At 41.1% G+C, this 12,139-nt stretch overlaps 1 protein-coding gene across 5 annotated transcripts in view; it reads left to right on the top strand.

Moving 5' to 3' along the window:
* Positions 1-372: 372 nt before the first annotated feature.
* Positions 373-12,139, top strand: part of SLC25A26 (solute carrier family 25 member 26) — a 167,847-nt gene continuing 156,080 nt past the window's right edge. For 2 of the 5 annotated variants that reach the window (XM_025375303.1, XM_025375305.1), the window contains exon 1: positions 6,939-7,324. Coding sequence is in view for 2 of the 5 variants with exons in the window: in XM_025375302.1 (XP_025231087.1) it covers positions 7,292-7,324 (33 nt within the window). In the remaining 3 variants the exon portion in view is untranslated. Of the gene's footprint in view, positions 384-6,927; positions 7,325-12,139 lie in introns of those variants that run through there. The other 3 variants (XM_025375302.1, XM_025375306.1, XM_025375301.1) reach the window with 3 other exon arrangements.

The raw sequence follows: 12,139 nt of genomic DNA, 5'->3' as shown, positions 1-12,139 counted from the left end.
CATGTGTCCACCCTTATAGCATCATACAAAATAGTTTAACTGCCCAAAAAATCCTCTGTGCTTCGCCTGTTCATTGCTCCTACCCACAACATCTGGTAACCACCTGTAGTCCCAACTACTTGGGAGGCTGAGGCAGGAGAATCACTTGAACCCAGGAGGCGGAGGTTGCAGTGAGCTGAGATCGTACCACTGCACTCCAATCTGGATAACAGAATGAGACTCCGTCTCAAAAAAAAAAAGTAATTATTCATTAAAAATTATCAGTAATGTAAAAACCCCCAGAAATGTCAGGGTTTAGGGTTAGATATGGTCTGACTGTTTGTCCCTTCCCAATCTCATGTTGAAATGTGATCCCCCGTGTTGGAGCTTGAGCCTTGTGGGAGGTGTTTGGGTCTTGGGGGTGGATCCCTCTTGAATGACTTGGCCCCATCTCCACAGTAATGAGTTCACATGAGAGCTGGTTGTTAAAAAGAGCCTGGCAGCTCTCTTTCTACCTCTCCCACCATGTGACATGCCTGCCCCCACTCCACCTTCTGCCATGAATAAAAGCTTCCTGAGGCCTCACTAGAAGCCAAGCAGACGCTAGTGCCATACTTGTACAGCCTGCAGAACCATAAGCCAAATAAACCTCTTTTCTTCATATGTTATTCAGCCTAAGGTATTCTTTTATAACAATGTAAAACTGATTCACATTAAGATTTTATTACATATGGCCATATTGCTCAACAGAAAAGTTGCTCTGACTCTCCCTCTAGAAAAAAAATCCTTGCCTATTTAAAATGTTAAAAAATATGCTTTGTTGTTGTTTTAATTTTCATTTCAATGTTACTAATGGGTTGAAAAATATTTTTTAACATGTTCATTATCTATTTGTATTTCTACTTTTGTGATCTTTACTCATTTTTTTCTATTGGTATTAGTGTTTTTCTATTGAGTTATGGGAACTATTTACACTTAAAAATTTGACGTGATTATATACATTGCACATATTTTCCCTGTCAAATTTATTTTAATTTTAATTTTTAATAACAAAGCCATTAACTGAAAATATTTTTTTGAGACATAGAAGATATTTCTTTATCTCAAGAATAGAAAAATGTTTACCTTGATCAGGCACAGTAGCTCATGCCTATAATCCAAGCACTTTGGGAGGCTGAGGCAGGTGGATGGCTTGAGGTCAGGAGTTCCAGACCAGCCTGACCAAAGTGCTGAAATTCCATCTCTACTGAAAATACAAAAATTCAAGCATGGTGGCAGGTGCCTGTAATCCCAGCTACTTGGGAGGCTGAGGCAGGAGATCACTTGAACCTGGGAGGCAGAGGTTGCAGTGAACCGAGATAGCACTACTGCACTTCAGCCTGGGTGAGAGATACTCTGTCTCAAAAAAAAAAAAAAAAGGAAAAGAAAAAGAAAAATGTAAACTGTTTAACTTTTTGTTCTATTGTTATTATTAATTTTAAAATTTATTTTTATTTTTTGAGACAGGGTCTTGCTTTGTCACCCAGGCTGGGATGCAATGTCATGAACATGGCTCACTACGGCCTTGACCTTTTATCTCAAATGCTTGTCCTGCTTCAGCCTCCTGAGTAGCTGGGACCACAGGCACGTGCCACTATGCATGACTAATTGTTTTATTTTTGGTAGAAACAAGGTCTCCCCATGTTGCCCAGGCTAGTCTTGAATTCCTGGACTCAAGTGATTCTCCCACCTCAGCCTCATGCAGTTCTGGGATTCAGTACTATTTTAATAGTTTAATTATATCACTGAAAAAAATATGGAACTGTTTTAGGAGGCAAAGCGTAAGATGGAGATCCAACATTATTTTCTTCTAAATGGTTAGCTGACAGTCCCAAGAGCATTTATTGAAAGAGTCATCTTTTTCTCTCTCACTAATTTTAAATGCAAACATAAAGCCATATGACAAGTTTTCTGTTGATTCTATCACTTAAAGGAAAACTGACTTTTCAAACAGGCCTTTTAAAATTTTCATTTGACTTTCTTTCCATTATATACATTTACTACCCTTTGTAGATGGATTGAAATAGTTCCAGGAATATTTTTATTGAAAATGATTCTAACTGTTGTCTTAGTCCATTTGTGCTGCTATAACAACATACCACCGACTGGTTAATTTGTAAAGAACAGAAATGTATTGCTCAAAATTCTGGAGGCTGGGAAGTCCAAGGTCCAGGTACTGGCAGATTCAGTGTCTGCAGAGGGCCCAGTTCCTGCTTCCAAGATGGCACTTTTGAACAGTATCCTCACATGGCAAAAGGTGGAAGGGAAAAAAGGCTGAATGAATACTTTGTGAAGCTTCTTTTATGAAGACTTTAATCATATCCACAAGGGAGAAGCCCTCATGACCTAATTGCCTCCTAAAAGCCCCACCTCTTATCACACTGGTGATTAAGCTTCAACGTAAGAATTTTGGGGGACACATTCAGATCTTAACAAATATTATCGTATTTTTCAATAAAAATCAGTAACATGGGGTGGGGTGCCGTGGTTCCCACTTGTAATTCTAGGCTGAGGTGGGTGGATTGCTTGAGCTCAGGAGTTCGAGACAAGCTTGGGCAACATGGTGAAACCCCATCTCTACTAAAAATACAAAAATTAGCTGGGTGTGGTGGCATGCTTTTGTAGTCCCAACTACTTGCAGAGCTGAGGCAGGAAGATTGCTTGAAACCGGAAGTTGAAGTTGCAGTGAGCCAAGATGGTACCACTGTATTCCTGCCTGGGCAACAGGACAAGAACCTGTCTCAAAACAAACAAACAAACAAACAACAACAAACAAAACAGTAACAGGGGCTTGGAACTTAAGCCTAGTCCTGGTTGAAGATCATGTCCTTTTTTTTTTTTTTTTTTTTTGAGCTAGGCTTAAATTATTTTTTGAGCTATGTCTTTAATTTCTTGCTAATTTTATAAATACTATTATGATTTTAGAGCTTGTTTAAAAGAAAACTTGGCTTACAGTGATAGATTTAAGTGAGAAAGACAGTATTATTATAATATCACATGTATAATGCAAATCAGTGCTTACCACGTTGCCTGTATCTTTTAAAATCAAAGATTTGAGAACATATGCTGCTTGCAATGTGGTGATAATGATGATGCATTGAAATACTCCATTTAAAAAGCATGCACAAGTAGTAATGAGTTTTTCTGCTAGCATTTCATGAAAAGGAAGCCCTAGGTCATGTTTGTAATATCTGTATTTCCTAAAGGGGTTCCAGTGGTATCATGAAATACCTGGTAAAGACTTTACCTGCATAAAAAGAGAGAATATGTATTTCTTCTTGATTTTGAAAGGTACCTGATAAATTACATTTCCCTCCAGGTTACCAGAAAATGACATCAACACAGTTTTTTTCTTGCAAAGTTAAAGACAATCATTGCATTGAAGAGGAAAATAGTTTTTTTTTTTCTTAACTTTACTTCAAAGGATGTATTAAATCAAAATTAAAGTTTTAAGTCTAGGTTAAATTTTCTCTTAGGGAAAGAATGACATCAAAAACTTCCAGGAACATTAGTAGCTATAAATAAGATTTATTTTCACTTAGGAAGCTGTAGTAGTATGTATCACAAAATACTTATGCACCTTGATAACTTATCAGTCTCTCATTCATAATATTCAGAATCTCTAACTTAAATAGGAAAATACAGAATAAACTCAATATTTTCTATATGCCAAGCACTGAACTAAAACTTTCTGTGCATGTATTATTTATTCCTCATCATCCCGTGAGATAGTAATATTTTAATCAACTTTATTGACCTATAGTTTACTTTTTTTTTTTTTTTTTGAGATGGAGTCTCGCTCTGTCACCCAGGCTGGAGTGCAGTGGCCCAATCTCGGCTCACCACAACCTCCGCCTCCTGGGTTTAAGAGATTCTCCTGCCTCAGCCTTCTGAGTAGTTGGGACTCCAGGCGTGTGCCACCACACTAGGCTAATTTTTTCTATTTTTAGTTGAGACAGGGTTTCACCGTGTTGGCCAGGCTGGTCTCAAACTTCTGACCTCAGGTAATCCACCCACCTTGGCCTCCCAGTGCCCAGCCTTATAGTTTACATATACTAAGTACAACCATTCTAATTGTGCAAGTCAGTGTGTTTTAGTAAATGTATACACCCATGCACTACTACCACAATAATAACAGATAATATCTTCATCATCGCAAACTATTCTTTTGTGCCCACTTTGTAGTCAATCCTTTGCCTCTACCTCCACCGCTGGGAAACCACTTGTATACTTTTTATCACTATAATTTTGTCTTTTCCAGAATTTCACTTAAGTGGAATCACAATATATGTAGTCTTTTTTTTTTTTTACATTGCATAATGATTTCAGATTAATCCATGTTGCTTCATGTATTAGTAATTCATGTCCTTTTATTGTTGAGTGATGTTCCATTATAAGGATGTATCGTAATATGTTTATACCACAAGTTGATAGACATTCAGGTTGTTTTCATTTTTTTACTATTATGGATAAAGCTGCTTTGAAATATAATGTAAAAGTATTTGTATGAATGTTGAGTTCTCTTGGGTAAATACCTAAGTGGGGCATTGGATTTTATAATGGTTGTACCATATTAAATTCCAAACAGCAATGTATGAGATTTCCAGTTGGTCCTCATCCTTGTCAACACTTGTCTTTTTAATTTTAACCACCGTGGTGAGTGTGTATTCATATCTCATTGTGGTGTTCACTGACATTTCCCTGATGTGGTAACCAGTTTCCAAGATGGCACCCAGTGATCCTCATCTTCCAGTATTTATGCTTTTGGGTAGTCTAGCCCCATGATAAATGTGGATGACCTGTGTAACCAATAGACTATTGCTGGAATGACAACTGAGTAACTTATGAGGACAGGTCATAAAAGACTTTGTAGTTTCTGTCTTGTTCTCTTTCAGACCACTTACTCTAGGAAAAACCAGCTACTATATCATGAAGACACTCAAGTAGCACTGTGGAGAGATCTATGCCATGAGGAATTAAGGCTACCTGCCAATAGCTAGCACTAATTTGCCAGTTATGGGAGTGAGCCATCTTGGAATTGGATCCTCCAGTCTCAATCAAGTCTTATGATATGGCCTTGGCCACCATCTTGACTGTAGTGTCATGAAAATTTCTCAGTCTGAAACGCTCACCTAAATGACTCCTTGATTCTTGATGTATGAAAACTGTGTGAGGTAATGTAAGTTTATTGTTGCTTTAGTCTGTTAAATTTTGGGGGTAATTTGTTATGCAGAAATAGACAAATAATATGGTTTTGGTACTTGGGGGTGGGTAGTACTGTAATTCCTAAACTGTGGGAGTGCCATTGGCACCAGGCGGTAGGTGAAAGGTGGGAAGACTGTGAGGGAAATGTCAGTGAAAGCTTATTGATAGAACCTTGATGGCCTTTGAGGAGGCTGCCAGTGAGGATTTATAGGAATGTGAAGTAGCAGGATTCTAAGGTTGCCCTCAAGATTCCTGGCCCCTAATGTGTTTTGCATAATTACCCCATTGAATGTGAGCAGGACCTGTGAGTATGATAGAACATTACCACCATGACAATATTATAATATATGGCAAAAGGGATTTTGCAGATACAATTAAGGTCTCTAATCAGTTGACTTTGAGTTAATAAAAATGGAGATTATCCTGGGTAGGCCTGACCAAAACACATGAGACTTTGAAAGACACAAACAGCAGCAACAGAGATTTTTCTGCTGGCCTTGACAAAGTGAACTAGCATGTTTTGAGAGGGCCTATAGGCAGCATAGGGAAAGGTATTCTGGGTAGAGAGAACAACATGGGCAAAATTAGGAGGCTTGAAAGTGTATAGTCTGTTTGTGTGTAGTCCGGCTAGAGGGAAGAGTGACAGGAGACACCAGCTGAGAGGTGTATACCATGCTAAAGAGCTGGACTGTCTCCATTGGCAGCAGGGGTGCATTGTAAGCAGGGAAATGACATTACCATCATCTTTAGAGAATACTTTCTATGAGCCAGGAACTAGGCTAAGAACTTGAGTGCATTATCTCATTTAATCTATTAATAGTACCGCATGACAAAGTTACTATCATTATCGCCACTTTACAGGTGAGAAAACTTAATCTTGGAAAACTTATGCCCAAACCCAGCAGGTGATAGCTCAGAATTTGAATTCCATCTAACACCTAAAGCTCTTCTGCGAATCATTTCTAGATCATTTTATCTAGAAGAGAATAAGAATAATTATAAGAATAATTCTAACAGTGTTATAGAATAGGGATTGAAGAAAGGCCAGGCAAGGAGCCTGTTCAGGTATTATAAGGGTTTTGAGGAAAGATGATGAGGGCATTAAGTATATTTTCAGTGTTTGCTCTGCTATGTTCTCTGTAGCCACACTGAGTTGGTTACTTGTTGGAGCATCAGGAGCCTCTGTAAAATGAGGACAGTAGCCGTGCTGACATCATAGGGTTGGTGAAAGGATTCAATGAAAAAATGTCTGTCAATCACTTAGTACCACGTCTGATGTAGTTGGCCCTTAATATACACAGAAGTTTACAAGGTATTTGTTTAATAAAGACAGGTTCACGCCAAGAAATTTTATTAAGTACTTAATAACGTGTGCTTTGAGGTGTACACATGAGTACAACAGCGAAAAACATGAACAGGTAAATAACTGAACAAACTAATAATTTTAAGTACAATAATTGCCTGTAAAGAGAAATGGAGGATGCTAATTTTTAGCTCCGGTCAGGAAACTTTTTAAGTATTTTTCTGTATCTTTATTTAATAACCTTCTGATAATGAGTTAATTTAATATAAACTCAGATAAAATTTGTTGACAAAACTAAGAGATAAACCAAAATGAAATATCCGATTAGGATTCCGAACCGCGCCTCCAGAGGTTAGTACCGCCCCTCACGACTCCTCCCTCCGCCATAGCCACGCCTCTTTTGGGTTTACAGTTCAGAATCACCCCGGCCTCATTCTACGGCTGCTCTCTCCTGGATCCCAGCGGAGGATCTTTTGCTCGCGAGAGTTCCTCCGTCTAGCTGCACACAACGCTGCCGCAGGAAACAGAGGTGAGAGAATTGCCGAGACTTAGCTCGACAACACTCCCCGAGGCCCCGCCCCTCCTCTCTGGCCCTCCTCTTGGCCCGGGTCTTGGGCGTTGCACGTGCAGTTGTTGTGGTTCTACGTCACGTGGTCCCGGAAGTGCACGATAGGCCCGCCTCAAAGATGGCGACGCCCACCGCGCGAGGACGTCATCCGCCTTTGCTCCGGCTTGGATTGTAGCCTTGACGAGGTCTGAGCGACCATGGACCGGCCGGGGTTCATGGCATCGCTGGTGGTGAGTGCGGGGCGGTGGGGTGGGTCGCTCAGAGTGCCGGCGTCCGGCACTGGAGCCGGTGGGGGTTCTCAGCATTGGCTGTCTTCCGGTTTTGCGCGCTGGACTGTCCTCGGGTTACTGGTAGCCAGGTCTGAGAAGGAGCGTGGGGCTCCCAGGCCACTGGCGGGCCTGGTATCAAGGCTGTGTCTGCACTGCCAGGTCGTAAGAGACAGGTGGGGGAAGGAAGGGGTACTTGACTCGTTGTCTTTTGCACACTCATTTACTTAAAAGAAAAAAGAGCTTCTACTATACACTGTTAACTACTCTTTTGGGAATTAAAGAACTGTAACACAACAACAAAAACCTTACTCAAGTCGCTCAAAGCCCTTGTATTCGATACTGCCTTTCTTATTGTGCTGCATCTCTTTTCAGTCTTAGAAAATAACATGTCCATCTGTTCATTCAATACATAATCTGCTATTTCTGCCTAGGCTTTGGAGAAATATTGATGAGCACACATAGCTAGCTCATCAGTAACGCTGCGGAGTCAATAGACAGGCTTAGCATTTAATTCCGTAGCAGAAAACTACAAGCATCAACATGTCTTAACAGAAAAAAACAAAAACAAACCAAAAAAAAAAAAAAAAAAAACACCTTTACCAAATATTTTGGAGCCTCCAGTAGGGCATATTAGATACAGCAGTTCACAAGACAGAGTTTGGCTGCCTACGTTTTCATTGTGTGGAATGGGCAGTGACAGACAATAAATAATTTTAAAAATGATTTTCATAGGGAAAATGGAGGCCCACAGTGATTTATTCACTGAATTATCAAATTTTGGTGTTGCAGGTATTGAGGATAGCATGGTGAACAAGATATACCTGCTCCTAAGGGTCAGGTGTTGGAGACAAAATAGTAAAATGACTGTTGGGATAAATAACAGGTGGGCTAGGTTCAGCGTGTTAGGGGAATATATGGAAGTAGGGATGTCTTAGCCAGACTTGTAGGATGATAGCTTTAAATCTAGATTTGTTGAAACTTGTATAAGGTAGGTCTTAGAAATATAAAGAATAATGTTACCGCCTTTTTTTTTTTTTTGAAACGGAGTCTCACTCTTCGCCCAGGCTGGGGTGCAGTGGCGCCATCTCGGCTCACTGCAAGCTCCACCTCCCGGGTTCAGGCCATTCTCCTGCCTCAGCCTCTCGAGTAGCTGGGACTACAGGTGCCCGCCACCAAACCCGGCTAATTTTTTGTATTTTTAGTGGAGGTGGGGTTTCACCGTGTTAGCCAGGCTGGTCTCGATCTCCTGACCTCGTGATCCATCCGCCTTGGCCTCCCAAAGTGCTGGGATTACAGGCGTGAGCCACCGCGTCCGGCCAATGTTACCGCTTTTAAGGAGCTTTCCTGTCTAGCTGGTGAGACAGCAGTAGTAGTTTGTCAGCTAACATTCCTGTACCAGGAACTGGGGTAAGCGCTTTACATACATTATCCCATTTAATTCTCACAATAATTGAAGTCTTATCCTAATTTTCCAAATGAGGAAACTGGGATACCAAGCGGTTAGATAACTAGTTCAAAATCACACAAGTGAGATCCATTTCGTGTGTATAAGTATTGGAGCTCATATTCCAACCCAGGTGATGTCACTTGGGAGTCGTGCCCTTATCTGCTTCTTGATACTCTCAAGTCAGCAAAGTTTGCAATTGCTAAAACACAGGTGAGTGCTGCAGTTAACAAAATAATGGATTTAGTATATACTTAATTACAAAGTATGATACACATGCAGTATACTTTTTTCCCAATGTATTTATAGAGAGTAAAATTAGCATCAATAGGTGGAAGTTTCAAGAAACTAGATATCATTCCAGGTAAAGGAAAAACATTTTATTCATTCAGCACATGGTTGAATTTCCATGTATTCTGCCCACTGGGTATTGTGGTAGGCTTTGTGGATACAGTGGCAGATAACCCCATTTCAAGTAGGGAAGAAAGGCCAACAAAACAGTTGCAGTGAATAAGTGCTATGGAAAGAAATGAACTGAAGATGTGACAGAGTAGGGAAATATTGGTGAACCTCTTAGATGGAGTGACCAAGGAAAGCCATGAAGAGGTGACATTTCGGCTAAGACCTAAAAGATGGGAAGGGGCTTGAATTTTTGATGATCAGAGTGGGAGGTTCAGTCATGGGGAATGGCTGAAGTGGAAAGAGCTTAGCGTATTCAAGTGGTGAGGCCTAATGGGTAAGGATAACGTGGCAGGGGATGGTATGGGTGGGATAGGCAAAGCCAGCTGAAGTGGGGCTTTGTGGGCTAGGGAAAATAATTTGGATTTCTTCTGAAGTGTAATGGAAGCTATTGAAATGTTTTGTTATCAGAGTAGTACAGAAATGGAGTGGCTACTTTTTAATGTCTTGGAGTGCCTTTGAGACAGGGTGAACACTCCTGAGGGAGTTTGGTTTTGCTTACTACTGTGTTACCAGTACCTGGCACTATATAAGCACTCAGTACTACTTTGAATGAATGAATAGCCGAGATGATTGCTGAAGTGTTGAAACTTGGATTTGAAGAATTAAATGAGATAACATTACACATGCACAGCAGAGCCTGGCAAGTAGCAGACATTGAAATGCTCCCTTCCTAAAGCTTCATGAAGAGGACTGAATAAGTAGTGAGCCTCTGGGATGTTAGTTTTCATTTGGAGCACAGAGTGGGCTATCCAGAAACAAAATCCTCAAATAGTACATTGATCAGTGTATACTTTTAGGAAAGCAACTGGAGCTAAGTATTAGCAACCTAAAGCTATTTATATTAATAACATTTAACTCAGTAAAGACAGAAGCTACTAAAACATGGGACAGAGGGGAAGAATTAGGCAAACAATGGGAAACCCATTTCTTGGACTAGTCTGCAGCCGTAAAAAATAGTGCTTGTGAAGAGAATGTACTATAATTACATAGAAAATGCTTATGAGATAAAATTAAGAGGAAAATATTGCATATATGTACATTTACTTGTGCTTAGTTAAAGCTATGTTAAAACCTATTCCATTCATGGGGAAAAAAAGCCAGATTGAAATACCCCAAAATAACACTTAAGTATTTTTGGTGGTAGGATTACATTGTGTAAGTCTGTTCTACTGCTGCTAACAAAGACATACCAAAGACTGGGTAATTTATAAAGGAAAGAGTCTTAATTGACTCACAGTTCCACGTGGCTGGGGAGGCCTCATAATGGTATGGAAGGCAAAGGAAGAGCAAAGTCACATCTTACCTGGTGGCAGACAGGAGAACATGTGCAGGGGAACTCCCTTTTATAAAACAATGAGATCTTGTGAGACTTATTCACTATCACCAGAATAGCATGGGAAAGACACACCCCCGTGATTCAGTTACCTCCCACCAGATCCCTCCCACAACACATGGGAATTATAAGGGTTACAATTCAAGATGAGATTTGGGTGGGGACACAGAGCCAAACCATATCATTCCACCCCTGGTCTCTCCTGAATCTCATGTCCTCACATTTCAAAACCAATCATGCCTTCTCAACAGTCCCCAAAGTTGAGACTCATTTTAGCATTAACTCAAAAGTCCATAGTCCAAAGTCTCATCTGAGACAAGGCAAGTCCCTTCTGCCTATGAGCCTGTAAAATCAAAAGCAAGTTTATTACTTTCTAGATACAGTGGGGTTACAGGTATTGAGTAAATACACCCATTGCAAATGGGAGAGATGGGCCAGAATGATGGGGCTGCAGGCCCCATGCAAGTCTGAAATTCAACAGGGCAGTCAAATCTTAAAGCTCTGAAATGATCTCCTTTGACTCCATGTCTTACATCCAGGTCATGCTGATATAAGAGGTGGGTTCCCATGGTTTTGGGCAGCTCTGCCTCTGTGGCTTTGCAGGGTACATCTCCCCTCCTGGCTGCTTTCATGGGCTGGCATTCAGTGTCTGTGGCTTTTCCAGGCACAGGGTGCAAGCTGTCGGTGGATCTACCATTCTGGGGTCTGGAGGACAGTGGCCCTCTTCTCACAGCTCCACCAGGTGATGTCCTGGTGGGGACTCCCCTATTGGGACAGCCACATTTCCCTTCCACACTGCCCCAGTAGAGGTTTTCCAGGAGAGCCCTGCCCCTGCAGCACACCTCTGCCTGGACATCCTGACATTTCCATACATCATCTGAAATCTAGGCAGAGGTTCCCAAACTTCAGTTCTTGTCTTCTGCACACCCACAGTACCAATACCACGTGGAAGCTGCCAAGGCTTGGGGCTTGCATCCTTCGAAGCCATGACCTGAGCTCTACCTTGGCCCTTTCTAGCCATGGCTGGGACACAGGGCACCAAGTCCTGAGGCTGCACATAGCAGGAGGGCCCTGGACCCAGCCCAGGAAACCATTTTTTCCCTCCTAGGCCTCCGAGCCTGTGATGGGAGGGGCTGCCATGAAGGTCTCTGACATGCCCTGAAGACATTTTCCCCATTGTCTTGTCAATTAACATTTGGCTCCTGGTTATTTATGCAAATTTATGCAGCCATCTTGAATTTTTCTCCAGAAAATGGGTTTTTCTTTTTTACCACTTCATCAGGCTGCAAATTTTCCAAACTTTTATGCTCTGTCACGTCTAGGATGCTTTGCCACTTAGAAATTTCTTCTGTCAGATACCCTAAATCATCTCTCTCAAGTTCAAAGTTTCACAAATCTCTAGGGCGGGGCAAAATGCTGCCAGTCTCTTTGCGTAGCAAGAGTGACCTTTACTCCAGTTACCAACAAGTTCCTCATCTCCATCAGAGCCCACCTTAGCCTGGATTTTATTGTCCATATCACTATCAGCATTTTGGTC

This window comes from Theropithecus gelada, chromosome 2, assembly GCF_003255815.1.
Source record: "Theropithecus gelada isolate Dixy chromosome 2, Tgel_1.0, whole genome shotgun sequence".
Taxonomy (NCBI): domain Eukaryota; kingdom Metazoa; phylum Chordata; class Mammalia; order Primates; family Cercopithecidae; genus Theropithecus; species Theropithecus gelada.
This window is presented reverse-complemented; position numbering and strand designations above follow the sequence as displayed.